This window comes from Pongo abelii, chromosome 22 (assembly GCF_028885655.2).
Source record: "Pongo abelii isolate AG06213 chromosome 22, NHGRI_mPonAbe1-v2.0_pri, whole genome shotgun sequence".
In the NCBI taxonomy this organism is placed as follows: domain Eukaryota; kingdom Metazoa; phylum Chordata; class Mammalia; order Primates; family Hominidae; genus Pongo; species Pongo abelii.
Genome location: NC_072007.2, coordinates 44053855 through 44080577, shown reverse-complemented (window position 1 = coordinate 44080577; position 26723 = coordinate 44053855). Strand labels below are relative to the sequence as shown.

General features: G+C 39.2%; 1 protein-coding gene across 6 annotated transcripts in view; it reads right to left on the bottom strand.

The window, feature by feature from the left end:
• ITSN1 (intersectin 1) overlaps positions 1 to 26723 on the bottom strand; it is a 248908-nt gene that overhangs the window by 124232 nt on the left and 97953 nt on the right. For all 6 annotated transcript variants that reach the window (XR_008517295.2, XM_024239271.3, XM_024239273.3 and 3 more), the window contains exons 6-10: positions 17271 to 17450; positions 15684 to 15780; positions 12170 to 12270; positions 5604 to 5667; positions 1614 to 1751 (exon numbers count right to left, since the gene is read on the bottom strand). Coding sequence is in view for 5 of the 6 variants with exons in the window: in XM_024239271.3 (XP_024095039.1) it covers positions 1614 to 1751; positions 5604 to 5667; positions 12170 to 12270; positions 15684 to 15780; positions 17271 to 17450 (580 nt within the window). In the remaining variant the exon portion in view is untranslated. The remainder of the gene's footprint in view (positions 1 to 1613; positions 1752 to 5603; positions 5668 to 12169; positions 12271 to 15683; positions 15781 to 17270; positions 17451 to 26723) is intronic.

The window sequence follows — 26723 nt, the reverse complement described above, 5'->3', positions numbered from 1 at the left end:
AGCAAATTTCATTTATAGTAAGGAAAATATAAAGATTTGGTCTTCTCTATTTACAAGGAGTTTTTTAATGAATATTTGAATGTCATCAGACGCTGAGTGCCAAGCTTTTTTAAGAATCACCACCAAAATTGAAACAATTCCAAAGGATGAAAGTAGGTAATAATCAAAAAGTGGTAAGAACAATGCCTGGGACATGAAGAGCACTAAGTGGGAGCTGCTATTTCCATTGCCCTCTCAAGCAACCTTAAATTCCTCCAAGGGAAGATCAGCAGCTCTGCTCACTAGGAGCATCTCTCTTCTCTTTCCCGTCTCTCCATTTCACCCCCTAAGAAACACATGCAATGTCTATACTTTATAGTTCATAAAACAAATCACTTTGTTTACTAATTTCTTCCACTTTACACTTTTATTTATTTATTTATTTTATTTTATTTTATTTTATTTTTTGAGACGAAGTCTCACTCTTGTCCCCCAGGCTGGAGTGCAATGGTGCAATCTCGGCTCACTGCAACCTCCGCCTCCTGGGTTCAAGCGATTCTCCTGCCTCAGCCTCCCGAGTAGCTGGGATTACAGGCGCCTGCCACCACGCCCGGCTAATTTTTGTATTTTTAGTAGAGACGGGGTTTCACCATGTTGGCCAGGCTGATCTCGAACACCTGACCTCAGGTGATCCACCTACCTCAGCCTCCCAAAGTGCTGGGATTACAGGCGTGAGCCACCACACCACCCAGCCCACTTTACACTTTTAACTTTGCTGTGTTTAAACGGTTTCCCAATCCTTTTTACGCACTTATTTTCAGCTTCCAATGTTGCAGTTGTGGGATTTCACAGGCAAAGTGCCTCAGCACCCCGCTGCTTCCTACATAGTCACAGTTTCCTCAGCTTGCTCCTGTACCATGTGTGTGCTGACAGTAATGGCTCTATTTCTCTTCATTTAAAGGGGGTTTTGCCCCAGTCCTTCCTGCAGTTTGAGGACTCAGGTCAGAAATCCTAATCTTCTTTTCATTCTCCTTTGTACTTGTAAGATCTCATATTCAGTTTTTATGTTCAAAGCCAGGAGACAGAGCTGTTCTGGACAGCGTGTGCATGCATGCATGCATGGATGTAAATGAGGATGCCAGTCATAATACTGGACCTCAGGTGACTCTCTTGACATCTTTACTGAGACTGTCTTTCAGTCCAGGGTAATTTTCTTTAATTGTCTTCCTGATAATAATTTCTACATTGCTAGCAGCTTTTGTTACCACTGAAATGTGTGGAATTCACAAGTGTGACCTCCTTGGTTTCTTCTCTATGCATAGGCTCATGCAGTTTCTCTTTTGCTGCTGGCATCTGCTGTGAAAATTTCTGGTAAGCATTGATGACAGGTTGGTAGAAAATCAACAATCTTTTGATATTTTACTTCATTGTTTCACTAATACACTACAAGTACTTTGAAGAACAGAATGGGCCCAAGATTAACATAGACCTAGATAAGAGTCTCCAGTAAGTAAGGAAACATACTTAGTTTCCTTGTCAGGGATGAAAATCAGGTAAGACACATAGTCAATAAAGCCAAGTTTGGAATTCATATACTCTGTATACAATTCCTGATCAGAGCCCATGTTCCTTACCTAAAAGAAGGTGGAATGTATTCTGGAGGCAGGACAGGTGGCAGTGGTTGGCCAGACATAGCTACATCAATGAGGTGCATTGCCAGGATAAATTCTTCTGCTGTAAGTTTTCCATCTTGATCAATGTCAGAAAGATTCCTATTCAACAAAAAGTTAACTGTAATCCGGTTTCATGAAAATTCATGCTTTTTACTATTCATGAGTGATTTAAAAGTTATGTTTTCTTATTGACCACAGGCCAACTGAGTCTCTTTGTCCCTCATTTTGTCAAAATAGTACCTATTTTATACTGTTGCAAAGATAAAATTACAAGTAGTTGGGACAGTGTTCCTCATTCAACAAATGCTATGATTATAATGATACTCTTCCCCAACCTTTGCATATTTAAAATATAACACACTCATATTCCATGTATCTTTTTTAACAGACGAGCTCTCACTCTGTTACCCAGGCTGATGTGCAATGACATGATCACAGTTCACTGCAGCCTCACTGCAGCCATGATCATAGTTCACTAAAGCCTTTCCAGGCTTAAGTGATCCTCCTGCCTCAGCCTCCCAAACGTGAGATTACAAGGTGTGTGCCACCATGCCTAGCTAATTTTAAAATATTTTGTGGAGATGGGGGTCTCACTGTGTTGCCCAGGCTGATCTGTCCTGGCCTCAAGTGAGCCTATCAAATCGCTGGGATTATAGGCATAAGCCACCATAACCAGCTCTATATTGTTAAAGGTTCTGCTCTAGACCAGGAAATGACAAACTATCAGTAAAGGGTCAGGTAGTAAATATTTTACGGTTTATAAGACGTACAATCCCTATCATACTGAATTCTGTCATTTTGGCAGAAAAGTAGCCACAGACAACATATAAATGAATGGGCATGGCTATTTGTACGATAAAAACTTTCTTCACAAAAACAGATGCAGGCCAGATTCAGCCCACTGGGCAGAGCTGGCCACCCCTTAATCTAGGCCTACACAGTGGATCTTTATGAACTCCAGCCACAGAGTCAAAGTGTTTCCTCTTCCTCAATCTCAGGATTCAATCTCCATCATTCTTCATAATGACTCCATCATTCTTCATAATGAACTTGCCCAACTAGCTAATTACAGCAAACATTTTCCTGGCAAGTCCAAGAATGTGATTTTACTAAACAATTTCTGGACCATCAAAAGAAGATACATGACAACACATCCATTCACTAGAATGTCAACAAGACAAATGCAATAGGAAACTGGCTTTGCCAATGCCAAAAATTAAGAAACCATCTTAATTCTGAAATTTCCTTAGGTGCTATAAACTTTTTTTGTTATAATTTCCATAAAGTAGAATGCACACCTTCTAGAGTATAAGTCTGAGAGTTTTCACAAACATGAACCACAACATACAGAATAGTGTCAGCTCTACCTAAAATTCCACGTCTGTTTGTAGCAACTCCCTCCTTTGCCCCCATCCCCTGGCAACTGCTGATCTCTTTTCTGTTCCTCTAGTTTTGCCCTTCCCATATGCAAGACACCCAGTTTTAAAAAGAAATGCAAATGAAATAAAATGAAACCCCTGCCCGCTCTTCCTTATTCTCTGTTCCTTTTTGTGTCTCACAATTAGCCAGGCCTAGGTAAACCAGTTAGAAGGTGACTGAAATTCTTGTTTTTTCACCACACTTACCTAAATTATGATTATAAGCATTTAATTAAAATATCTTTTTTAGTGTGTAGTAGCAGAATATAACATTCTAACAGAAGAAGCCTCAAGCATTTTTCTCAAACAGGGTAAGTTATAAATGAGAAATTTAAAATAAATATTTCAATATAATATGGTATCATGAGAACAACCTAATAAATTGTCAACCAACCTCCATTAATGTTAGATCTTAAGTTTACATTTCAGGGGGCCCTAGGATACTGTTCAATACCCAGATTTAAAGAGTTCTGGGTGTGTCAAAGATATAAGATGTTTATTAACTTGTCTAGTCTACCGCCAAAGGCAAGCTCTTTCATACAAAACAGAAGGGAAGAGAAGGGCAAAGGGAGCTGCATTAGAGCTTGATCATTTGTGAAACAACCCTATCAATGTGGCCTGCAAGAAAATCATGAACTTTGCAGTGAGCCTTGTAGACAAGGTTTATTTTCCAGGGACAATCACCAACATATAGCTATAATATGCACACTTCTTAAGAAACCATTCTAGTTAACATTTAAATTTAAGGAAGCCTGTAGGACCCAGGCAATGCTCATCGATAGCTATTCAAAATCATTACACAATAGAGACATTAAGTGCCTCTTGAGGAAAGGACACAGAGACCTCTCTGGCACAGTCTTATCAAAAACAAAACAACAAAAACAAAAAAAAAAAATCAAATCTGATCCGCAGTTCTCAACCAGGGAAGATTTTGTACCCCAAGGCACATCTATCAAAGTCTGGAGACATTTCTGATTGCCATGCTGGGTGTGGAGCTCATGCTACTGGCATCTAGCATCTAGTGAGTAGTGGCCAGAGATGCTGCTGAACATCCTACACTATACAGGACATCCCCCAACAACAAAGATTTATTGGGCCCAAAATGTCTATAGTGCTGGGGTTGAGAAACTTTGCTCTAGATCTAATTACCAATTTACAGGAAATACAGAAAAAAATTAGACAATCCCACAGTGATGCAATCTTCAAAAGTTAAGCCACTAAGAAACTACAGGACAAATGATCTGGTTTGTTTTTAACAGAGTTTTTTTGTTTGTTTGTTTGTTTGTTTTTTGGTTGGGGGGTGGCCTGGGGGACTTGGGAAAAGAAGCACAGAACAAGACAAGGGGAAATTTATAGATTAAAGGAGACATAAAAGATGGAACAATCAAGTATTACAAAATATAGGCTTATTTCAGTCCTGATTTGAACAAATCAACTATAAAAACGTTTTGAGGCAATCTAAGGAATTTGAACACTACCTGATTAATTTAATGATAAGGATGATTACTAAAAGATTTAGGTGAGCTATTGGTATTATGACTATGCTAAAAAGAAAATCAGTCGGGCACAGTGGCTCACCCCCATCATCTCAGCATTTTGGGAGGCTGAGGTGGGCGGATCACCTGAGGTCAGGAGCTCGAGACCAACCTGGCCAACATGGCAAAACCCTGTCTCTACTAAAAATACAAAAATTAGCCAAGCGTGGGGGTTCATGCCTGTAATCCCAGCTACTAAGGAGGTTGAGGCAGGAGAATAGGTTGAACCTGGGAAGTGGAGGTTGCAGTGAACCAAGATGGCACCACTGCACTCCAGTCTCGATGAAAGAGCAAGACTCTATCTCAAAAATAATAATAATAATAAATGAAAAAAAGAAAAATCCCTCTCTTTTGAAGATACAAGCTAAAATATTTGCAGTAGAAATTATATAATAACTAAGATTTGGCTTAAAATAATCAAAGAGGCTGGGCGCGGTGGCTCACGCCTGTAATTCCAGCACTTTGGGAGGCTGAGGCGGGTGGATCACCTGAGGTTGGGAGTTCAGGATCAGCCTGACCAACATGGAGAAACCCTGTCCTACTAAAAATACAAAATTAGCCGGGCATGGTGGTGCATGCCTGTAATCCCAGCTACTCAGGAGGCTGAGGCAGGAGAATTGCTTGAACCCAGGAGGCGGAGGTTGCGGTGAGCCGAGATGGCGCCACTGCACTCCAGCCTGGGCAACAAGAGTGAAACTCCGTCTCCAAAAAAAAAAAAAAAAAATCAAAGAAAGGGAGAGCCAAGACTGGTCACGAGTTGAGAATTGTTAAGTTGTATTATCACTCCTTGAGAATTCGTTGTATTAATCTGCTTTTGTATTTTTCAAAATCGAGAGGGGAAATAGTATTATAAAAGAGGCAATCATTACAACTCATTGAAATTAAGCAAATTCTACATATTCCCCCATAAAAAACAGTATTAATCTAAAACCCATGAGCCCACACCAATCTAAGCAAGTTTCCACTTTATCCAAACCAAAGAACTTTTCATTCCTTACCATATTGAAGCCAGCTGAGCCTGTGGTAAACTTGATTGCATAAGAATAGTTCTTGCTTGGGGACCTACACAGGAACCAGGAAAAGGACATACAGATGAGTCAGCAAATACTCACTGTACAGGAGGACAAGGGTTCTGCATATACGGACTACTCCATGACCTCATGCAATCACAATGCTTTAAATAACATTTGCTACTACCGCAGGGGCTTTGTAAAAAGGAAATTAAGCCCCAATGAAAAAGAGGAGAAACACAGAACACAGCATCTGACACATAATAAATTTCTGTTAAATGGATGTTTGATAAAGAATGACCATGTGAAAGATTTAGAGTTTCAAAATATAACCTGACCTTTTGTCCACATTACCATCTTTATTTGTATTGGGCTTTATTTACAAACTTGAAACTTATTCTCTTTAAGTGTAACATCTTTTGCTGCTGCTACCACCTGCTGTCTCCACCCTGCTCAACCTCAGGCAAATTCAGGGAAGATTCGGAGAATCTTAGAGGAGGAAGGGAGCTCGGAAGAGATCTCCGGGAAACTGTTTCACTAAACAGACTTAAAAAGAAAAAAAAAAGTTGCAGGAAGCGCTAATAGCCAGGATTAAAACACATTTCCAGCCTGGTGTGGTCGCTCATGCCTGTAATCCCAGCATTTTGGGAGGCTGAGGCAGGCAGATGGCTTGAGCTCAGGAGTTCAAGACCAGATGGCAAAACCCCATCTCCACCAAAAGTGCAAAAAATTAGCTGGGTGTGGTGGCATGAGCCTGTGGTCACAGTTACTCCGGAGGTTGAAGTAGGAGGATCGCTTGAGCCCCAGAAGCGGAGGCTGCAGTGAGCCAAGATTATGCCACTGCACTCCATCCTGGGCAACAGAGTGAGACACTGTCTCAATTAAAAAAACAAAACAAAACACATTTCCTATGTTAGCCAAGAAAAACAAAAAAAAGAAGAATTCCCGGAATTTCTACTCTTCTCTCAAAATAAGCTCTCATTTCTTAAAATAATCATAAACATCTTCACTTTCTGGTATGAAAGTGGCCTCAGACATCAGACAAAAGCACAGTAGGAGACTCTGTTTAAATAAACTAGGGTCAGGGAGGGAGAAATAAATATGTCTTCCTTTCCAGCACTGCCTCTCAAGGTGTGGTCCCAGGAACACTGCTGGACAGAGGAATGGAAGGCTGTGGCAATTTTGTTGGGAAGATTCTGGTGTATATGCTTTTGCTTTTTGCTATTTCATTATTCAAACGTCACCTCATCAAAAACCACAAAACTGGATGTGTTTTTGCATGGCCAGCAGTAGAGGTCAGGGAACCAAGGAGCTGTAGGCTCTAGTCCTGGCTTAGTCTAGACTTTGCTGAGTGACTGGGCGAGGTAGTCTGGACCCTAGTTTGCTCATTTCAGATAAACCTGTCTATGATCCATTGGGGCAGTGAGCTTAGCATCACATTAGCACATGAAAGGTGCTCTAATGGCAGGTAACATTATTGACAATAGTTCAACTTTTATTTACATATAAAATCCTGACAGAAAAGCACACATACGGATACATGTGGATATATACATGTGCACATGTACACAGCTGAATTAATTTTCCAAAGTGAAAATACTCAAACACTATGGAGGTCATGAAAGAGAGTATAATTGCACCCCAAATGCCCCTATTTGCCTCTCTTTTAGAATCACCTACCACCAAGGTAGCCTAACTTCTAACCAAATAGTCTGTACGCTGTTCCACTTGGCTTATTTTGCTCAATATATTGTCACGTAGAGTTGTAGAACATTAATCCTCACTGCTATGTAGTGTATCATTGTGTCATTACATCCTAATTCATTGTCCATTAGGAGTGTTTTCTTTTCTTTTCTTTTGACATGAAGTCTCACTCTGTCACCCAGGCTGGAGTGCAGTGGCGCCATCTTGGCTCCCTGAAACCTCCACCACCCGGGTTCAATGATTCTCCTGCCTCAGCCTCCTGAGTAGCTGGGACTACAGGCATACGCCACCACATCTGGCTAATTTTTGTATTTTTCTTAGTAGAGACAGGGTTTCCCCATGTTGGCCAAGCTGGTCTCGAACTCGTGACCTCAAGTGATCCACCCACCTTGGCCTCCCAAAGTGCTGAGATTATAGGTATGAGTCACTGTGGCCGGCCTGTCCATTCTACTGTTGATAGGCATTCAGTTAGTTTTCAATTAGGGCTACTATTAATAGTGAGCACTCTAACTTTTGGTGAATATATGAACACATTCCTGCTGGATGTGTGTGCGTACATGAGCATGTGTGTGTTTTGGGAGCATCTAAGAATAAAAAACAATCTACTGAATTCATGTGAAGATTCTAAAGGACTGTGGTACAATGGAATGAGCAAAGTTCAGGCATCACTTTCTTTAGTCTGTAACATTGTATCTAGAATGTTGGTAACAAAGTAGAATTAACAAAACTTTAGTGGGTGATTTAATTTACACTTGTAACAATTGCCCTTACTCCAGAACTATAAAAAAGGAAGTTAATATTTTATCTATTACACATAAAAAGCCTAACAATAAATGTGAAGAACTAGCTCTAAACCTGGATATCAGGAGACTTGGATTCTAGTCCTGACTCCCTAATGGCATGTGGCATTAACAAAACTACTTTAACTTTCTAAAATGAAGTTCTTCCATCTGCGAAATGAAGAAAATAATCTACAACAGGGATTGGTAAATTAAAGCCCTTAGGCCAGATCTGGCCCACTGCCTGTTTTCATAAGCAAAGTTTTATTAAAACAGCCATATCCACTGATATAAGCATGATATATGGCTGTTGTCATGCTATGATGGCAAAGTTGAGTAGTTGAAGCAAATAACATATGACCTATGAGCCTAAAATATTTATTGTGCTATTCTTTACAGAAAATGTTTGCTGATCCCCACACTAGAAGATCACAATTATCTCTTGTAATTCTACTATTTGTCTATATATGTCCTAAATCAATGTTGCAAAATATTAAAAATAGATCAGCAACAGCTAAGATAGCATCTTAACACATTTGGACAACACACAGTTGAGCTTTGAGTGCACAGAACTCTTCTGTGGAAACCTAGGTACATAAAGGGATATCGGTTTTGGAATACTGGCTTATAAGGAAACAGGAATAAAACCAGAAATCCCAAGCACACAAACCCCACTTCTGACATCCATGTTTGGGCAGGGAAGTATGGCTAGAAAGGAGAGAGTAACTACATGAGATGAGCTTTATTTGAAACAATGACTAAGACTTTAGCTTTTCTGATTAATAGATGAATTACCAAATAGCATATTCATTGTTTCAGAATGCAACAATAAAATACCTCTTTGAGAAGAAGGGCTAGCTAGCATTATTAACAGGAATACCAGAGTTCCAGAGCTTCTTACATAACCTTAATTAAGGAATGACCCCTCTCTATTTTATAAGGCTGTCTCTTTTAAGGGCATGCAACAGTATACACATCAAGCCGTGAAGGAAGAACAGGGTGTCCAACAGGATGTATCGGCTAAATCAACCCAGATAGTCAGTGGGGTAAACAGCGCCATTGTTAAGGCCAGACGCGGTGGCTCACGCCTATAATCCCACCACTTTGGGAGGCAGAGGTAGGCAGATCGCTTAAGCTCAGTAGTTCGAGACCAGCCTGGGGAACATGGCAAAACCCAGTTTCTACAAAAAATACAAAAAATTAGCTGGGCATGGTGGCACATGCCTGTAGTCCCAGCTACTGGGGGGCTGAGGTGGGAGGATCCCCTGAGCCTGGGAAATCAAGGCAGCAGTGAACCATGGTTATGTCACTGTACTCCAGCCTGGGTGCCCGTAATCCCAGCACTTTGGGAGGACAAGGCGGTAGGACTGCTTGAGGTCAGGAGTTCAAAACCAGCCTGGACAACAAAGATCCCACCTCCAAAGAAAAATTTTTTTAAAAAATTAGCTGGGTGTGGTGGTGCATGCATGCCTGTAGTCCCTGCTACTCAGGAGGCTAAGGTGAGAGGATTGCTTGAGCCCAGGAGTTCAAGGTTGCAGCGAGCTACTATCGCACCACAGCACTCCAGCACTCCAGCCTGGGTAACAAAGCAAGTCTGTTTCAAAAAAAGAAAGAAAAGAAGTGCTTTTTAGTTCTTGAAAACAAAAACCCACAAAAAACAAAAGCAAGAAGGATGAAAAACAAGAGATTACAAATATAAATTATATATTTCTTTTGGGCCATGTTACATACTGAAACCTTTTCTCAGCTTTCTTGATATTTTGCTTCTCCTGCAGCTGAGTGAACTGCTTTGGGGATTCTGACTTCATAAAATTATTTTTATGTGATCAAGACAATGACCTTTATGTTCCATCCACCTCAACAAATCAGCTGTTTCCATCAACGTTTTAATTTAGTATAAAACATACTTTATATTGATTCCTAAGTACATAAAGGGAAAAAAAATTAAATTTCTATTGTTTATTCCCATTTTAAAATTTACTGTAATAAATTATTCTACTTGACATGACGATACAAAGGTCTGGTTCAAAAGTAAAATTCCCACCTTAAATTCTTGCTGGATCAAAGTAGCAATAAGTATGCAGATAAACAATATCAAAATCTGCTTTCTTTCCAGTATATTTCAAATTTTACTTTCTGCCTCAGATATTTAAAAGTTCTAAATGTTCAAGTGCCTGGGTCATTATATTTGGAATGTAGATACTGCATTTCATTCATAAAACACCAAGAAAGAGAGAATTTCTCAATCAATGTCTCAACTGAATACTATTTTAATCAACTCACAGCAAACACCAACGTTTTCAAGAAATATTTTTGGATTCATTGGCAATGTAGTTCTGGGTTTGTATGGAGCACTGGTGTCAAACAAACCATGTAAAACAGTACTTAAAAATATGCTATTAAATACACCTTCAGTGGGCCGGGTGTGGTGGCTCATGCCTGTAATCCCAGCACTTTGGGAGGCTGAGGTGGGTGGACCACCTGAGGTCAGGAGTTTGAGACCAGCCTGAGCAACATGATGAAACCCTGTTTCTACTAAAAATACAAAATTAGCCGGGTGTGGTGGCACATGCCTGTAATCCCAGCTACTTGGGAGGCTGAGGCAGGAGACTCACTTGAACCCAGGAGGTGGAGATTGCAGTGAGCTGAGATCGCACCATTGCACTCCGGCCTGGGCAACAAGAGTGAAGCTCCATCTCAAAAAAAAAAGCAGAGCCTGCATAAGCTAGGCTGGTTTTGACAGCTACTGCTTTATGAGGCAGTATGACACATCAAGAATCTGTGTGTATTTACTATTCACCCATTCAAACATAAATACATGCTTATTTGGGGTGACTGCTGAGATCCTTAAAGGGACCAGAGTTCAAGATTAGTTTAGAACCCTTCAAAATCTCATCCAACTCTTGACATTTTTATACATAAGATATCTTTTTCTTTTGGGAGTAAAAATTGCAATTTTAAGTAATAGCAAGGAAAAAATAGTAAGAATCAGTTCTTAAAAGTGTTTTGGATTATAATCCTACCCGTACCCCACTCCACCACCCAGGAAACCTAAATTTTTTTCCCTTCCTTTCATATTTGTTAGATGGCAGTTAGTTTTTCCCTTTAACATTTAATATTCATATCAGAGGTCTCTATTTTCTTTTATTAAAGTATGCTTTTCTTTATAACTTTCTTTTTTTTGTTTTGAGATGGAGTCTCACTCTGCAGCCCAGGATGGAGTGCAGTGGCATGATCTTGGCTCACTGCAACCGCCTCCCAGGTTCCAGCAATTCTCCTGCCTCAGTAGCTGGGATTACAGGTGCCCACCACCACACCCGGCTAATTTTTGTATTTTTAGTAGAGACCATGTTGGCCAGGCTGGTCTTGAACTCCTGACCTCAGGTGATCCACCCGCCTCAGCCTCCCAAAGTGCTGGGATTGGGATTACAGGCATGAGCCACTGCACCCAGCCTTCTTTATAACTTTCTAACAAGTATTTAAACCTTCGTGAGAAAAATTTTGAACAGTATGCTAAAATTCCTGTCTATCCTTCTGATGTAGATAACAGAATCATTCTTCTTTTAAAAAAATCCATTGAGATCACCTAAGTTAACTCTGGCCTTTTATATTAATAGATAAAGAAATATCCAAAGTGGTGAGCCCTATCTAGGCAGTGACAGAGCCATGTTCTCAACTCCCTGCTTTCACCCTGCCTGCTGCCTCCAACTCTAACCTAGTGAACAGACAGCTTCAAGTTCATCAAGTTCAAAGCTGGACTTCAGAAGCTGAAGCTAGTTTTTGTTCAAAGAAGTGTTTCTTTGCGAGTGTCTTGATTTGCATATCAGTGGCTTTCAGCGTACAGGAGTATCCCTAGTCTATGTTCCATTTTACCACAAAGCAATGGGGCATGAGAGAATGATATAACTATGGAAAGAGTTATCAGTGGATAAGAACAGGAGATAACAGAGACAATGGAAACACTGCCAAGAAATAAGTACACAGACGTGGAAAATATCTATGACCCAATATCTAGAAACAGTTTACATTGAAAACAAAGATCATATTTCACTAATTTTCATTTGTAAATACCTGTTAAGTGTCCACTCATAGTTTTGTCATGACTATTGAATAATTGCCTGTATTTCAGTCTTGATGACTGAGGAACAGCCCATTCTGCCACTGGTGGGACACTGTGGGGAAAAGAAAAAGGAGAGAAAGAGGATTATCCATAAGCCTGGTAAAGTTCCTTAATGACGGTAAACTAAGAACTTCTCTAGATAATCATATCTAACTTTCATATTCTATTCATTTTATTATCACTATTTCTGATTTTTTTTTGCCATGGGTATTTCCCATTTTTAAGATCATAAACATTTCCCTCAAAATAGATAATTATTTTTCCAGAATCATGGATAAACACAATAGACCGAGAGGCTGTTTCAAGTTGTATATATAATTTAATAATTTAAAGGTTCCATAAAAGTATGAAAAACCTCTTGTAACTGAGGTAATACAATAATATCCAGGCTATTCTAATTTCTAAAACACTTCTTTTTTGGTTAAAAAGCAACGCTAAAAGCAAACCAATAACTGCCTTTAAAGGTACTATTTCTCCAAAAATGTTTTAACTTTCTATACATGAATATATAGGACCCATTTCTTAATGAAGTGAAATTACTCCATTCTGGTAAGTTTAAATTCAGACCCATTGGACAGTTTCCCAGAGAGAGAGAGAGAACAGAACATTTCCATGGTCATGACACACAAGCAGAGTGGGAATGGAGACAGCTTCACTTTCTCCACTACAATCCAATACCAATCTCTCCTTGCCAATGTGCCACAATCCTGACCTGGCCCAAGGACACACTTGCCAGTAGTTAGGCTGGGTCTACACTTCCTTAGTGGTTAGTTCCTCAGATGCCACTGTCCACACAAATATCACATTGGTACCAATGGCTTGTTAAGCTTCGACATCTAAATTAAACCCAATGGCTGAGCTCAGGCAGTAAAAATGGCATTCCCCTTCCAGGACAGATTACAGGTAATGCTCTGTTTGCAATTTCATTTCAACAACAATATCTATTTCAAACATGTAAAAGCACAATCTTACTGAAATACTGAACTTTTTAATCATCATTTCCATGTGTTATCTATGCACTTACACCTATTATATACAGTTCAAGTATAGGAAATAGCTCCCAAACACTCGAGAAGTACTTCCATGAATTCACCTTTTTCAATTTTTATGAATTTCTTAATAAAAAACACTTACCATGATCTATTCTGCTGTGGGTACTTCTGCACCAACCCTCTCATGTTAAACTAACATTTTGCTGATTCCAACTCCCGCCTATTTGTCAAGAAGCTAACTATCTAGTTGCTACACGCCAGGAACGTTGGGTGTTATACACACAAGTTGTCCCAGATTACACTTATCACATCAGAGTTTTCTGCCAAATTCCTGAGAATTTAAATAGACTAAAAACTCATGAAGATGTACCCAAAAGTTCAATACTCCATTGCAAAAATTGGCTAGAAAATTTAAGTTATTAAAAAGGTGACAACATAAAAAAAAAAAAGTTGTTTTAATAGCACTAATGTTTGCTAATACTGATAGTTTATTCATTCTAATGTCACAAATCAATAAAGCAGATTTCAAAATCACTTCTGCAAAGTCATAATAAACTCAAAACTTCAGCATGGTATAGGAGAATTTTTTTTTTTTTTTTTAAGAAAGAGACTTGCTGTGTCACCCACGCTGGAATGCAATGCTGCGATCTCAGCTCACTGCAACCTCCACCTCCTGGATTCAAGCAATTCTCTTGCCTCAGCCTCCCGATTAGCTGGGATTACAGGCGCCCGCCACCACGCCCAGCTAATTTTTTGTATTTTTAGTAGAGACGAGGTTTCACCATGTTGGCCAGGCTGGTCTCGAACTCCTGACCTTGTGATCTGCCCACCTCGGCCTACCAAAGTGCTGGGATTAAAGGCGTGAGCCACCGCACCCAGCCCAGGAGAATTTTTTTAAAAAAGAAACTTAGTGTACGATGAGATAGGTTTAACTCTCCAGGTCCACCATGCACTAAGCTGTAAACTATGGGTGAGGACTAGAGCTTCTCTGGGTGGGCTTCTTCTTGCACCATCTTGAGACATCTACTGCATAGGTAGTTGTGGGGTTGAACAGGATTAATGATGTGCCCGGCAAAGTAGATGCTCAATACATATTCAGGCATCTTAAGGGTAAAACCGCAATTAAATGGAACACAAATAAATACCTGTATACTACAATTAAGTTTTTTAGAGAAAACTTGCATAGTTAAGAACACAGGCCTTAAAATCAGACATAACTCAGTTTGACTCAGCTCTGTCACTTATGAGTTATGTTCTGTTGCGCGAGTAACATAATGTCTCTGAGCTTGTCCCTCATTTATAACAGAGAGTAACAGAATCATCTCATGGGGAAGAATGAGTTAATGTAAAGCTTTTGGCACAGTGCTTTTCAGTTTATGGATTTTCTTTAAATCGTTTTTAAAAGGTAATGAAGGCATCACTGAATTATATTCAATATGCTTTTCTCTTGAAAGTGGGAAAATGACTTGATTCACTTAACAATTTCTAGTGAGGACTGACACAAGACAGGATAAATTCCAAAAGCTTTTTATTTTTTTAGGCAGGGTCAGGTTCTTGCTCTGTCACCCAGGCAAGAGTGCAGTGGCACAATCACAGCTTACTGCAGCCTCAATCTCCCTAGCTCCAGCCATCCTCCCATCTCATTTTTAAATTTTTGTATCAACAAGGTCTCCCTATGTTGCCCAGGCTGGTCTCAAACTCATGGGCTCAAGCAATCCTCCTGCCTCAGTCTCTCAGAGTGCTGGGATTACAGGCGTGAGCCACCACACCCGGCCCAAAAGTTTTGAGATGGCTTAAAAGAGACTTAATTTCTCTTCTTAATGTAGCAGTATGCAAGGGTAAAACATAGGAGTAAAATATAAAAATATGAAAGGTAATAATTGAAACCAAGGTTGGCCAAAACATAAGCAATAAGGTCATGTCAGCTTTAATAAAATTGAACCACACATTTAATTAATGTGAATTGTCCACTATCTGGATAATTTTTTTCATAATAAATGGCTTTTAATAGGATTTTACTAATTACCCATATAAACCCCCTAAGATTATCTGAGATAGAATTAAAAATAAGGCCAACTATAAGTCCAATCTTCATACAAAAATTTTATACATAAACTTGTAAATCATAAACACATAAAACAGTTCATTTGCTTTTTTCCCTTATACCCAGAATTTTATCTTACTGTTTTTAAACATTTTATTACTATCCATTTGTTATCCTCTTTTAAAAAAAAAAATACACAAAGCCTTTAAGGAAATGTTATGTCCTTGATTTCTCTCATCTCTGCAACAAATTAATGATAAAAACTAGTGACACTATCCAGAAATTAAGAAAATTATTATTAGCACTCTACAAAAGCCTACAAAAAGGATGACAACAACAAAAAGAATATAGATGATTCATGGTCAAATTTATGATTTAATCAGGTAACAGCCTTAACCAAACTTCCCATTTAAAAACAAGCAAACTTACCTGGCCACATCAAATGACTGTGCCTTTTGTAATTTAGTGTTTAGTTGTGACCCTGGACCAGATCTACTAAAGGAAGAACTCTTTGGCAATGTGGCTGCTGTAAAAATAAATGTTGAATAATTTTAATTCTACAAAGATAAGAAACTTTCCCCAATTTACAAAAATTAAAATGCACAGTCAACAAATCTGAGGCAGAAATAATTCCCCCTTTCTTGCCAGCCTAGAATGAAAAGAGCTTTTCCCTCCTTACTCTCTGTCCTCCTTCCAAAAAGGTTTCTAGATTTACTTGTTCTACTGAAAATCACCTTACTATGTAGTAATGCTGATTTCCATAAAATTTTACTCTTCATTAAACATTTTGTATCACATTTTATAGGACCTATTCCAATAGTTAAAGAGGTAACAGCTTAAATATATAAAATGGTATTTTATTCACTGCACTGAAGGAGCTGAAGTATTAGTTCCAGATGTAACAGCCAAGAAGTCGCAAACTGTAGTCTTGGCCAGATAACATGTGACACTAGGGAAAGTCAGCTTTTGTGTCTGATTATCACCGGAGTTGGTTAGTTGAGTGTCAGAAAAAAAACACTCTGCGTCTTAGCCACATTCCCTCACCCTTGTCTGATGGCAAATGACTTGCAACATTTGCCATCAGCCACAAAAGAATAGAAGACTCAGAGTGTGTGGGTTTGCTTATGCTCCTGGAAAAACAACTGCACACACTTTCTGGGCTACCATCATGTCCACAGTCATGGTCATAAATGCAAGATGAACTACATGTGACCAAAAAAATCTAAAAAAAGGAGGTACATTGAGCTTATTTGGCCATAACTTAAATATATATCCTGATACATATACAACAAATTCAGGGGGCCAAAGGTGCAGAAATGTTTCAAGTATGATGCTAAAAGCCATGTCGTCAATACTGAATTTACTTAGACGTAGTCAAAGTACTTTAAAAATAATACTTTCCATATTGATATGAATTCATTAAGATGTTAGACCAAGGCTATCTACATCTACAGTTTTATACTTTAACTAAAGGAAAAAAGACTTAATAAAGTCTCAAAGTGGAATTAATTAAACCAGAAACTTTTAAATCCTTTCCTTCAATTAAGCAGGCATGTAATACCACGAAATAGTATAAACTGTTCTTTTTTATTCTTCCCCACCACCCCCAACATAGTTCTATTCCTAGGGGATTGGCTTGCTTATTAGCAATTCATAGTGGCTAAAGAAAAGTAGTAACTGATACATAAAAATAGAAAATGTTCAACTACAGTTCAACTTCAATTGCTCTTCTCAGCCCTTGAAAGAAAATTACATTTGTGGCTTTCACTGCTGAGCTCGCCTTTGTCCACAGTGGTACTCAGAAATCTATAATTCTCTTTGACTGTCTCCACACTAACATATCCCATTTAATACAGTGGAAAAAAATGTGAAATTAAGTGAAAAAAATAAAGATATTTTCCTCTGGACTAAAATATCATTTAAACATAATCAGAACATGAAGAGAAAAGATTTTAATAATGAACAGCAAAATACAAGTAGTAAAAATTCAGCCTATGATTTCAGCAAGTCACATACCAGGATGAGCAAATGCAGGCAGAGGTTGTATAACAGGGGGAGCCCCGTTAGCCAGGGGGGGCACAGCTGCTGTGGGAACAGAAGATACTAGGGGTGGAGACATTCCAACAACTGGAATGGATCCCATTGGCACTGGAGCAACAGCTGTAAGCGGTGGCATGCTGGCGATACCTCCCATACCTATGAAGAAAAAAAAGCCCAACACCATTCACATCCAATCACATTTCAACATTGAATAATAATTAACCCAGTACTGCTTAAAGAAGAAAACCACTTTCCAGCTGTAATATATTCCAATTAAAATAGGGCTTCAAGTTAATCATTTTAAAGAGTAACAAAAATTATGTCAAGGATCACATCAAAAGGACTCAAGACTCAACCTGAAGACAGATCAAACAAGATGAGAATCAAAAAGAATAATAACTGCAGTAGACTTAAAGGCTCAAATATAATTAAATCCGTGAGTTCAAAATGATATTTAAAAATAAATAAAATCCTAACTGGTCAAAAAAGGAGGACACTAAGGCAATCAATTTACTACTTTGAAAACTAGTAAATAAAAGGTAGAAAAATCAAACTGCAACCTGCCTTTCCTGTTTATTATACCTCAGGAAAACCAGATGTTTGATGGGGAAAGCATTTTTATTTATTTTATTTTCTTTTTTCTTTTTTTTTTTTTTGAGATGGAGTCTCGCTCTGTCACCCAGGCTGGAGTGCAGTGGCGTGATCTTGGCTCACTGCAACCTCCACCTCCCGAGTTCAAGTGATTCTCCTGCCTCAGTCTCCCGAATAGCTGGGATTACAGGTGCCCACCACCATGCCCAGATATTTTTATATTTTTAGTAGAGATGGGGTTTCACCACGTTGGACAGATGGTCTCAAACTCCTGACCTCAGGTGATCCACCTGCCTTGGCCTCCCAAAGTGCTAGGATTACAGGCATGAGCCACTGTGCCTGGCCCTGGAAGCATCTTTATACAAAAATATTCTAACCAATAAAGAAGAAATGATAAAACAAAAATAAATGTTTCCAGCTGGGCACAGTGGCTTATGCCTGTAACTTCACTACTTTGGAAGGCCAAGACAGGAGGATCTCTTGAGGGCAGGAGTCCAAAACCAGACTGGGCAACATAGCAAAATTCCACCTCTACAAAAAATTTTAAAAATTAGCCAGGCATGGTGGTACCTGCCTGTAGTCCTAGCTACGTGGAAGGCTGAGGTGGGAGGATCACTTATGCCAAAGAGGTTGAGGCTACAGTGAGCCACAATCACACCACAGTACTCCAGCCTGGGCAATACAGTGAGATCCTTGTCTCAAAAAAAAAAAAAAGTAAAAAGCTTACCTTCTTTTTTATTTCTCTGTCCCAACTTTAATACCTTCTTTCATGTGCAGTAAATAAATTTTAGTGTTTAAATGCCCCCTATTGATTTTTAAAAAATATTTTTGTTTGTTTCAGACAAGATCTCACTCTGTTGCCCAAACTAGAGTGAAATGGCATGATCATAGCTCACTGTAGCCTTCACCTTCTGGGCTCAAGCAATCGTCCCAGCTCAGCCTCCCAACTTGCTGGAACCACATATGTGCATCCCTACACCCAGTTTCATATGTATATAAGTGTATTTTTTTTTGGGGGGGCCGGGGGGAGAGATGAGGTCTTACTATGTTGCCTGAGCTGGTCTCGAACTTCTGGGCTCAAGTGATCGTCCTGCCTCAGCCTCCCAAAGTGCTGGGATTACAGGCGTGAGTCACCATGTCTGACCTTTACTATTTTTTAAAAGTAAATTTTCTTTTCAACCTGAGAAAGCTAATTGAAAAGAGTATTATTACATAATAATAGTAATTAAAACATTTTCTTTTTTTATTTTATTATTAGAGATAAGGTCTCACTCTCACCCAGGCTGAAGTACAGTCATGTGATCATAGCTCACTGTAACCCTGAACTCCTGGGCTCAAGGGATTCTTCTGCCTCAGCCTCCCAAGGAGCTGGGACTACAGACACATACCACCAAATGCAGCTAAGTTTTTATTTTTTTGTAGAGACAGGGTCTTGCTATGTTACTCAGTCTGGTCTCAAACTCCTGGCCTCAAGCCTCTCATGGTGCTGGGACTACAGGGGTGAGCCACTGTATCCATCCAAAAGTAATTTTCTATGTGGTTGTTGTAGGGATTAAAATCTCCAAATTAATTTATCATAATCAACTTCTAATGGCAGAATATAGAAACTTTACACAAATATAGCTCAATTCCTTTTCTCCTCTTCTGTGCTATTACCGTCACATACATTATAATATAAGCCCAATAATAGTTATAATTATTACTTTATACAATCTTATATCTTTTAAACTTGAGAGAAAAGAAGAAAAATAGATTTATATGGTCTTCTAAATTAACCTACATATTTACCATTTTTGATGCTCTTCATTTCTTTCCATATATTAAAGTTACCACCTTTTGTCATTTCATTTCATCCTGAAAGTCTTCATTTAGTATTTCTTCTAAGGTAGGTCTACCAGCAATGAATTCTCTCAGTCTTTGTTTATTTGGAAAGGGCATTATTTCACCTTCATTTTTAAATGATAGTTTTGCTGAATATAGAATTTTGGGTTGAATTTTTTCTTGCAGCATTTTGAATATTCCACTGCCTTCTAACCTCCATTGTTTTCAATTACAAGTCTGCTGTTATTTATATCTATGCTCCCCTATCCATGATGAGTTGCTTTTCTCTTGCTGCTTATCTCTGTGTTTGGCTTCCATAGTTTAACTATTATGTGTCTGGGTGTAGATCTCTTTGTATTTACCCTACTTGAGGTGTGTTGAGCTTTTGATTGTGTAGACTATTGCTTTTCACCAAATTTGGCAAGTGTCTGGCTTTTATTCTTCAGACATTTTTCTGTACCTTTCTCTCATGAACCTCCTTCTAAGACTCCCATGACACACATATTGGTAAACTTGGTCTTGTTCCATAAGTCTCTGAAACTTTGTTATTTTTTTTTCAATCTTTTTGTTCCATATTCTTCAGATTGAATAATTTCTATTGATTAATCTTCATCTTCACTGACTCTGTCTTCTGCTATCTTGAATCTGCTATTGAGACCCTGTGGTAAATTTTTCATTTTAGTTATTGAACTTTTCAGGTTTTGTTTTTGTTTTGAGACAAGGCCTCACTCTGTTGCCCAGGCTGGAGTGCAGTGGTGTGGTCTTGGCTCACTGCAGCCTCCACCTCCTGAGTTCAAGTGATTCTCCTGCCTCAGACTCGCCAGTAGCTGGGATTACAGGCATCTGCCACCACGCCCAGCTAATTTTTGCATTTTTAGTAGAGACAGGGTTTCGCCATGTTGGCCAGACTGGTCTCCAACTTCTACCCTCAGGTGATCCGCCCACCTCGGCCTCCCAAAGAGCTGGGATTACAGCCGTGAGCCACCGCTCCCAGCCTTAGTTACTGAACTTTCCTTTTTTGTGTGTGTGACGGAGTTTCACTCTTGTTACCCAGGCTGGAGTATAATGGCGCAATCTCGTCTCACTGTAACCTCTGCCTCCTGGCTTCAAGGGATTCTCCTGCTTCAGCCTCCCACAGAGCTGGGATTATAGGCGCCTGCCACCATGTCCAGCTAATTTTTTGTATTTTCAGCAGAGACGGGGTTTCATTATGTTGGCCAGGAGGGTCCTGAACTCTCTACCTCAGGTGATCCACAGGCCTCGGCCTCCCAAAGTGCTGGGATTACAGGTGTGAGCCACTGTGGCCGGCCAGTTATTGACTTTTCACATCAATTGTCATACTTTTCTAGAATTTCAATTTTCCTCTTTTTTATAATTTCTACTGTTTTTTGAAGAGTGTTCATTGATTCATTTCCATGCTTTCCTTTAGTTCTTCAGTTCTTTAAACGTAATTGCTGCTTTGAAGCCTTTGTCTGCTAAATGAATCCAACAGCTGGATCAGAGATAGCTCCTACTGACTGCCTCTTTTCTTGAGGGTGAGACAATACTTTCCCGTTATTTTTTTAATGTCTCAAATATAGGTGAAAATGGACATTCAGATAATATATTGTAGCTACTCTGGCTCTGATTTTCCCCCTGAAGTTTGTTGTTTCTATCTTTATTTAGTAACCGGCATAGGCTAATTTAGAAAAATCTGTCTTCCCTTGTTGTGCAGCCCCTGATGGTTCTGCTCAGTTGGGTTTTTAAAAAATTCGTTTTTATCTTTAAGCCTGGCTTTTTACGGATTGCACCTGCATCTTTGTAGCACAGTAGTCAGCCAATGACGGGACAGAAGTTGTGCTCAAACACCTCAAGTCAGTAAGGCTTCCTTTCTCTGCCAATCTGTCAGCACAAAAATGCATTCAAAGTTCAGACCATTTTAAAGTCTTCCTCGACTTTAACATTTCACAGGGCCTTTCTGCATATTCTCTATACATGCATGCAGTTTGAGGGCTAGTCAGGAGTTTGCAGCTGACTCGGGCCCACCCTGGTCTCCGCGACACATGTGCATAGCCTCAGCCAAGAATATACTTGCCCTGGCCATGACCACAAGTTCAGGATAATAGAGTGGCTGGTCATACCTGCTCTTCTGTGGTCAAAATTGTCATTTCCACTGACGAAGCTGCTGGGCACAGGCATGACTTCCCAACTCCCAAAGCAAGTAAGCCCCCTTCAATGACAGTAGTTAAGACTGCTAGTATTTACAATCTGTCCCTCCACGTTACCAAGCTGAAGTGTTAGGGGATAGGAAAATGCTCAGGAAAGAATGCAACAGACTTCTGCTTCATATCTGAAGCTCAGCAGCTTTTCAGGCATAAATGATTCTCAGATGTTACATACCTTTGGTTAATTTCCAGAGCACTGAAATGGTTATTCTGTCAATTCTGCCCTTGAGGGAAGAATTTGCTCATCTCTATTCAGGCATGGTTGGAAATCTCACTGCTGAAATGTCTTAGGTTTCCTTTAATCTATAGTCCCCTCTCCATCCTTTTCATTTTCTTTTCTGTTGAAAGACCCAGGCCATGTGACCTGTGGAGTTTCCCAGCCTGGATTTTGTTGATTGCATTCTCATGGTGCAGTTCAACATTTCCCTCTATATTCTGTACTTCCTGCAAATACGCAGCTACATCCAAGGAATGGATCAGGCTGAGGGTGGATCTCTTTGGCAAGACTACAGGAAGCACACAAAATGTAGCTGTCTTTTTGTGATCTTGGCAGTCATTGATGCTTAACGCCTATATTTATTCATTTATGGGGAGTTGAAAATAGTGATGTTCTAATCCTACTATGTCTTTGTCATTTATTAGCTGTAATAATTTATAAAATTATTATATTATTATTATATAATTTATAAAGAGGTGCTTCTAATGAGGATATACTAGTTGGCTATCCAGCTGTACAGCTCATATAGGAAAGGTATAATAAATGCCTGATTCTTTCCCTTTACCTGTTTTCAAGGTAATGAACTGGTTTCTTAGGATCTTCTTAAGGTAAATTATTCTTGTTAAATACATTATTAAATCATTATTGAGTCATAAATTTACAGATATTTATTGAGTTTTAATTCATGGCACGTTATCATGCTTGAAGTTCAAACTGTCCTCTCTTTGGCCAATGCGAGCCTCTTTGGGCTGGCTTCTGAGAATTCCTGATACCTTCCTATTATTCTTTGATAGCTTCCTTGCTGACCAGTATTACAAGATGGGTCCTTCGAGCTCTTCACATTTCATATCTAGACCTGGATTCAGCCATTTCTCCAAGAAACTCTGGTTTCTTTTGATGAGAAATGATATTGCAAGTTCACAATCTGGACAATAAGGATGCTCAGTGCTGCTGGGGTAGATGATTGTATCTAGTCTTTTCAGTGAACAGAACCAGGAGACAAACAGATGAATAGATAGATGAAGAGAATGGGGGGTGTGGTGAGAGACGCCTTCTGAGTTCATATTAATACTTTCTATTTGAAAATTCAAATCCAAGACTATACAGCTTTTTCTTTACATTTGATACTATTACATTTATATCTCCTTTCTTCCACACCAAGAATACAGATTTTCAAAGATATAGAAAATGACAGAATTAGACTATTCCGTAATTACTCATTTGTTTTTACCACATATCTCTGACAACAGTTTCAGAATAAGAATACTAATTTCTGAAAGCATTAAATCATTTTATTTTGCATGCAGTCCTGCCCCCTTAAAGTTTTATCGTATCCAATTGATAGTGCATGGGAATTACATCCGATACTCTCTCCTCCTCAGCCTTCCTTCAGTCTTAGTTCTACAGCTAACTATATATTTAGTGCTCACCACCAGTCCTTATGCTGACCTAGGTCTAGCTATTTTGATTGTCTGAAGCACATTCTCTAATAGATTCTTTAAGAAAGGCTCATGTTAATATACCCCAAGGCCTTATAAATTGGTAACATTTTGTCTGTTTTTTCTACTTGAAAGTCAGTTTTTCTGGACACAAAATCCTTGGCTTGTTCTTTCCCTGAAAATTCTAAATATGTTACTCCATTTTCTTCCAGCAGAAAGCACTGCTGTTGAAAAATCTGAAGATAATCTAATTTTCCCCCTTGTAAGTCATATGCTTTCTTTTTCTACATGTCTAAATAATTTCTCCTTTAACTAGAATATATCTTAGTGTTGGACTTTTTAGATTGATACTCTTGGCCACATGATACTCTTTTAAATATAGTTTAGAATCTCTTATTTTAAGAAAGTTGTCTTGAATTCATTTTTATCATTTGTTCTATTCCATTGGTTTAGTTTTCTTCCTCAGGGACTCCTGCTGCCCATACATTCAATATTCTTTGTCTTAAATACTTGTTACTGTTTCTCAAATTCTTTTTATATCTTTTCCATTTCCTTTTACTTATTTAGGAGACCTAGTCTCACTCTATCCCCGAGGCTGGAGTGCAGTGAGTGGTGTGATCTCGGCTTACTGCAACCTCTGCCTCCCAGGTTCAAGCGATTCTCATGCCTCAGCCTCCAAAGTAGCTGGGATTAAAGGCATGTGCCACCATGCCCAGCTAATTTTTGTAATTTTAGTAGAGACGGGGTTTTGCCATGTTGGCCAGGCTGGTCTTGGACTCCTGACCTCAAGTGATCCGCCCACCTCAGCCTCCTAAAGTGCTGGGATTACAGGCGTGAGCCATTGCGCCCAGCCTCATTTCCTTTTAATTTAAATTATTTTCCTCTTTGTAACTTCTATTTTTCTTCAGTTAGTTTCCCTTTTGTTGCTTCTAGTTGCATCCTCATTTCTAGAATGAATTTTTCTTTTATTTCTCATTCTTTCTGTCACCTTTTTTCTGAGCCTTAAAAACTCTGATTTACGTTCATCTTTCAAGTCTTGTATCATTTTCTTATTCTCTTTGAGCTTGTTTTGAAGTAGTGATTTACTGGTGTGCTTTCACTGTCCACAGGGGTGTTATTTCTCCCTTTATTCTCCTTTTTTCTAATGATAACTTTGTGTTATTTGACCTTGCTTGACACTTTCTGCAGTGGATTTGACCTTGCTTGATACTTTCTGTTGCTCATTTTTACATGACCCTTGCTTCCTAGGAATTCCAGTCTCCATTCTCCTCCCCTACTTTTGTCTGGACCGTCTCTTTCCTTTGTATCCATGTCCCTGTACTGGTCAATTTTGATTCCACTCCCAGTTATTTTTCCTGAGTATGAAGCCCTGTCCCAAAAGGAAGCCTTGTTGGGCCAGTCTTTTGAGTTCATAGGGGCTGGACTGCTCCAAATCTCGCAGATCCTTTGTACTCACTCAGTACTGCAGAGAGCACAACCCTTTCCTATTTCTATTGCTGCTCTCAGCCTGGTTGAACTTTCTTGCAAATACCTGTTAGCTATTTTGGGGTTCTGCTGTTTCAAGTGCACCAGGTACCCTAATTCTTCCCTCTTCCTCCTGCACTGTTACAAATGTACACAATTCTGTTTTGTTTGTATTTCTTTTTACTAAGAGCATGTATTACTTGTGTAAGATTTTAAAAATAGGGCCAGGCGCGGTGGCTCACGCCTGTAATCCCAGCACTTTGGGAGGCCGAGGCGGGTGGATCTTGAGATCAGGAGTTCGAGACCAGCCTGGCCAACATGGTGAAACCCCATCTCTGTTAAAAATACAAAAATTAGCCAGGCGTGGTGGCACATGCCTGTAATCCCAGCTACCAGGGAGGCTGAGGGAGGACAATCGCTTGAACCCAGGAAGCGAAGGTTGCAGTGAGCCAAGAAGGCGCCACTGCACTCCAGCCTGGGGGACAGAGCAAGACTCCATCTCAAAACAAAAAAAAAAGATTTTAAAAATAGTGTTGTTGAGCACAGTGGTCATCACTGGGTAATAGAATTAATAGTAATTTTTACTTTTTAAGTCTTTTTGCATTGTTGACTCACAATCAGCATCTATTACTTATACAGTAAGAAAATCAGACTATTTCCTTTTTTTTGTTGTTTTTTTTGAGACGGAGTCTCGCTCTGTCGCCCAGGATGGAATGCAGTGACACGATCTCGGCTCACTGCAAGCTCTGCCTCCCAGGTTCATGCCATTCTCCTGCCTCAGCCTCCTGAGCAGCTGGGACTACAGACACCCGCCACCACGCCTGGCTAATTTTTTTTTGTATTTTTAGTAGAGACGGGGTTTCATCATGTTAGCCAGGATGGTCTCGATCTCCTGACCTCGTGATCTGCCCGCCTGGGCCCTCCAAAGTGCTGGGGATTACAGGCATGAGCCACTGTGCCTGGCCTATTTTCATTTTTAAAAACAATGTTTATAGACACTGAAAATTCAACAAAGAGAAGAAAAAAATTCTAACTTGGGCTTTACTGAGTAAAAGTTTATTAATTATAGTCATCTAGATGACTGGTTTACAGTTCACGTACACACTATCAAGCACATTACCACACATCTCATTTGGAATCAGATTAACTTTACATATCCACACATAGCAACATGTATCAGGTTTACCTTGTCAGTTTTAGAATTCCAAAATTTTCTAAGATTATTTGATAACTACATTTTTAATGTGTTTTTCTTTTAAAAAATTTGGTTTTTTTCTTTTGATAACTGTACTGAATTATACTCCAAATCCTGGTTTTTGCTTAAGAATGTCAATCTACTCAAGCAACAACTAACAACAGATGGAAACAAACTAAAAAGTTTTCATGAGCCATCATTCAGACTTTCAAAAGGCTTGACACAGCATACTGCGCAACCAGTTAACCTTCAAGACACGTACCCCATCTGTGCTGCAGACCCCTAACCTAAAAGGAGGCTAACCTCAAAAAGACACTGAGGAAAAGGACAAGTTTAAAAATACTGTTTAATCATCAGACTGGTAAAAGCATCTTTTAAGCTCCCAAATTTGTTAAAAATCTTCTCTTACATAATAATTTTTCCATTTTACAGAAATGGAAAAATTTATTAGCTATCTATCTATCTACTTACATTAAAAAAAATTAGAAATAGGATCTC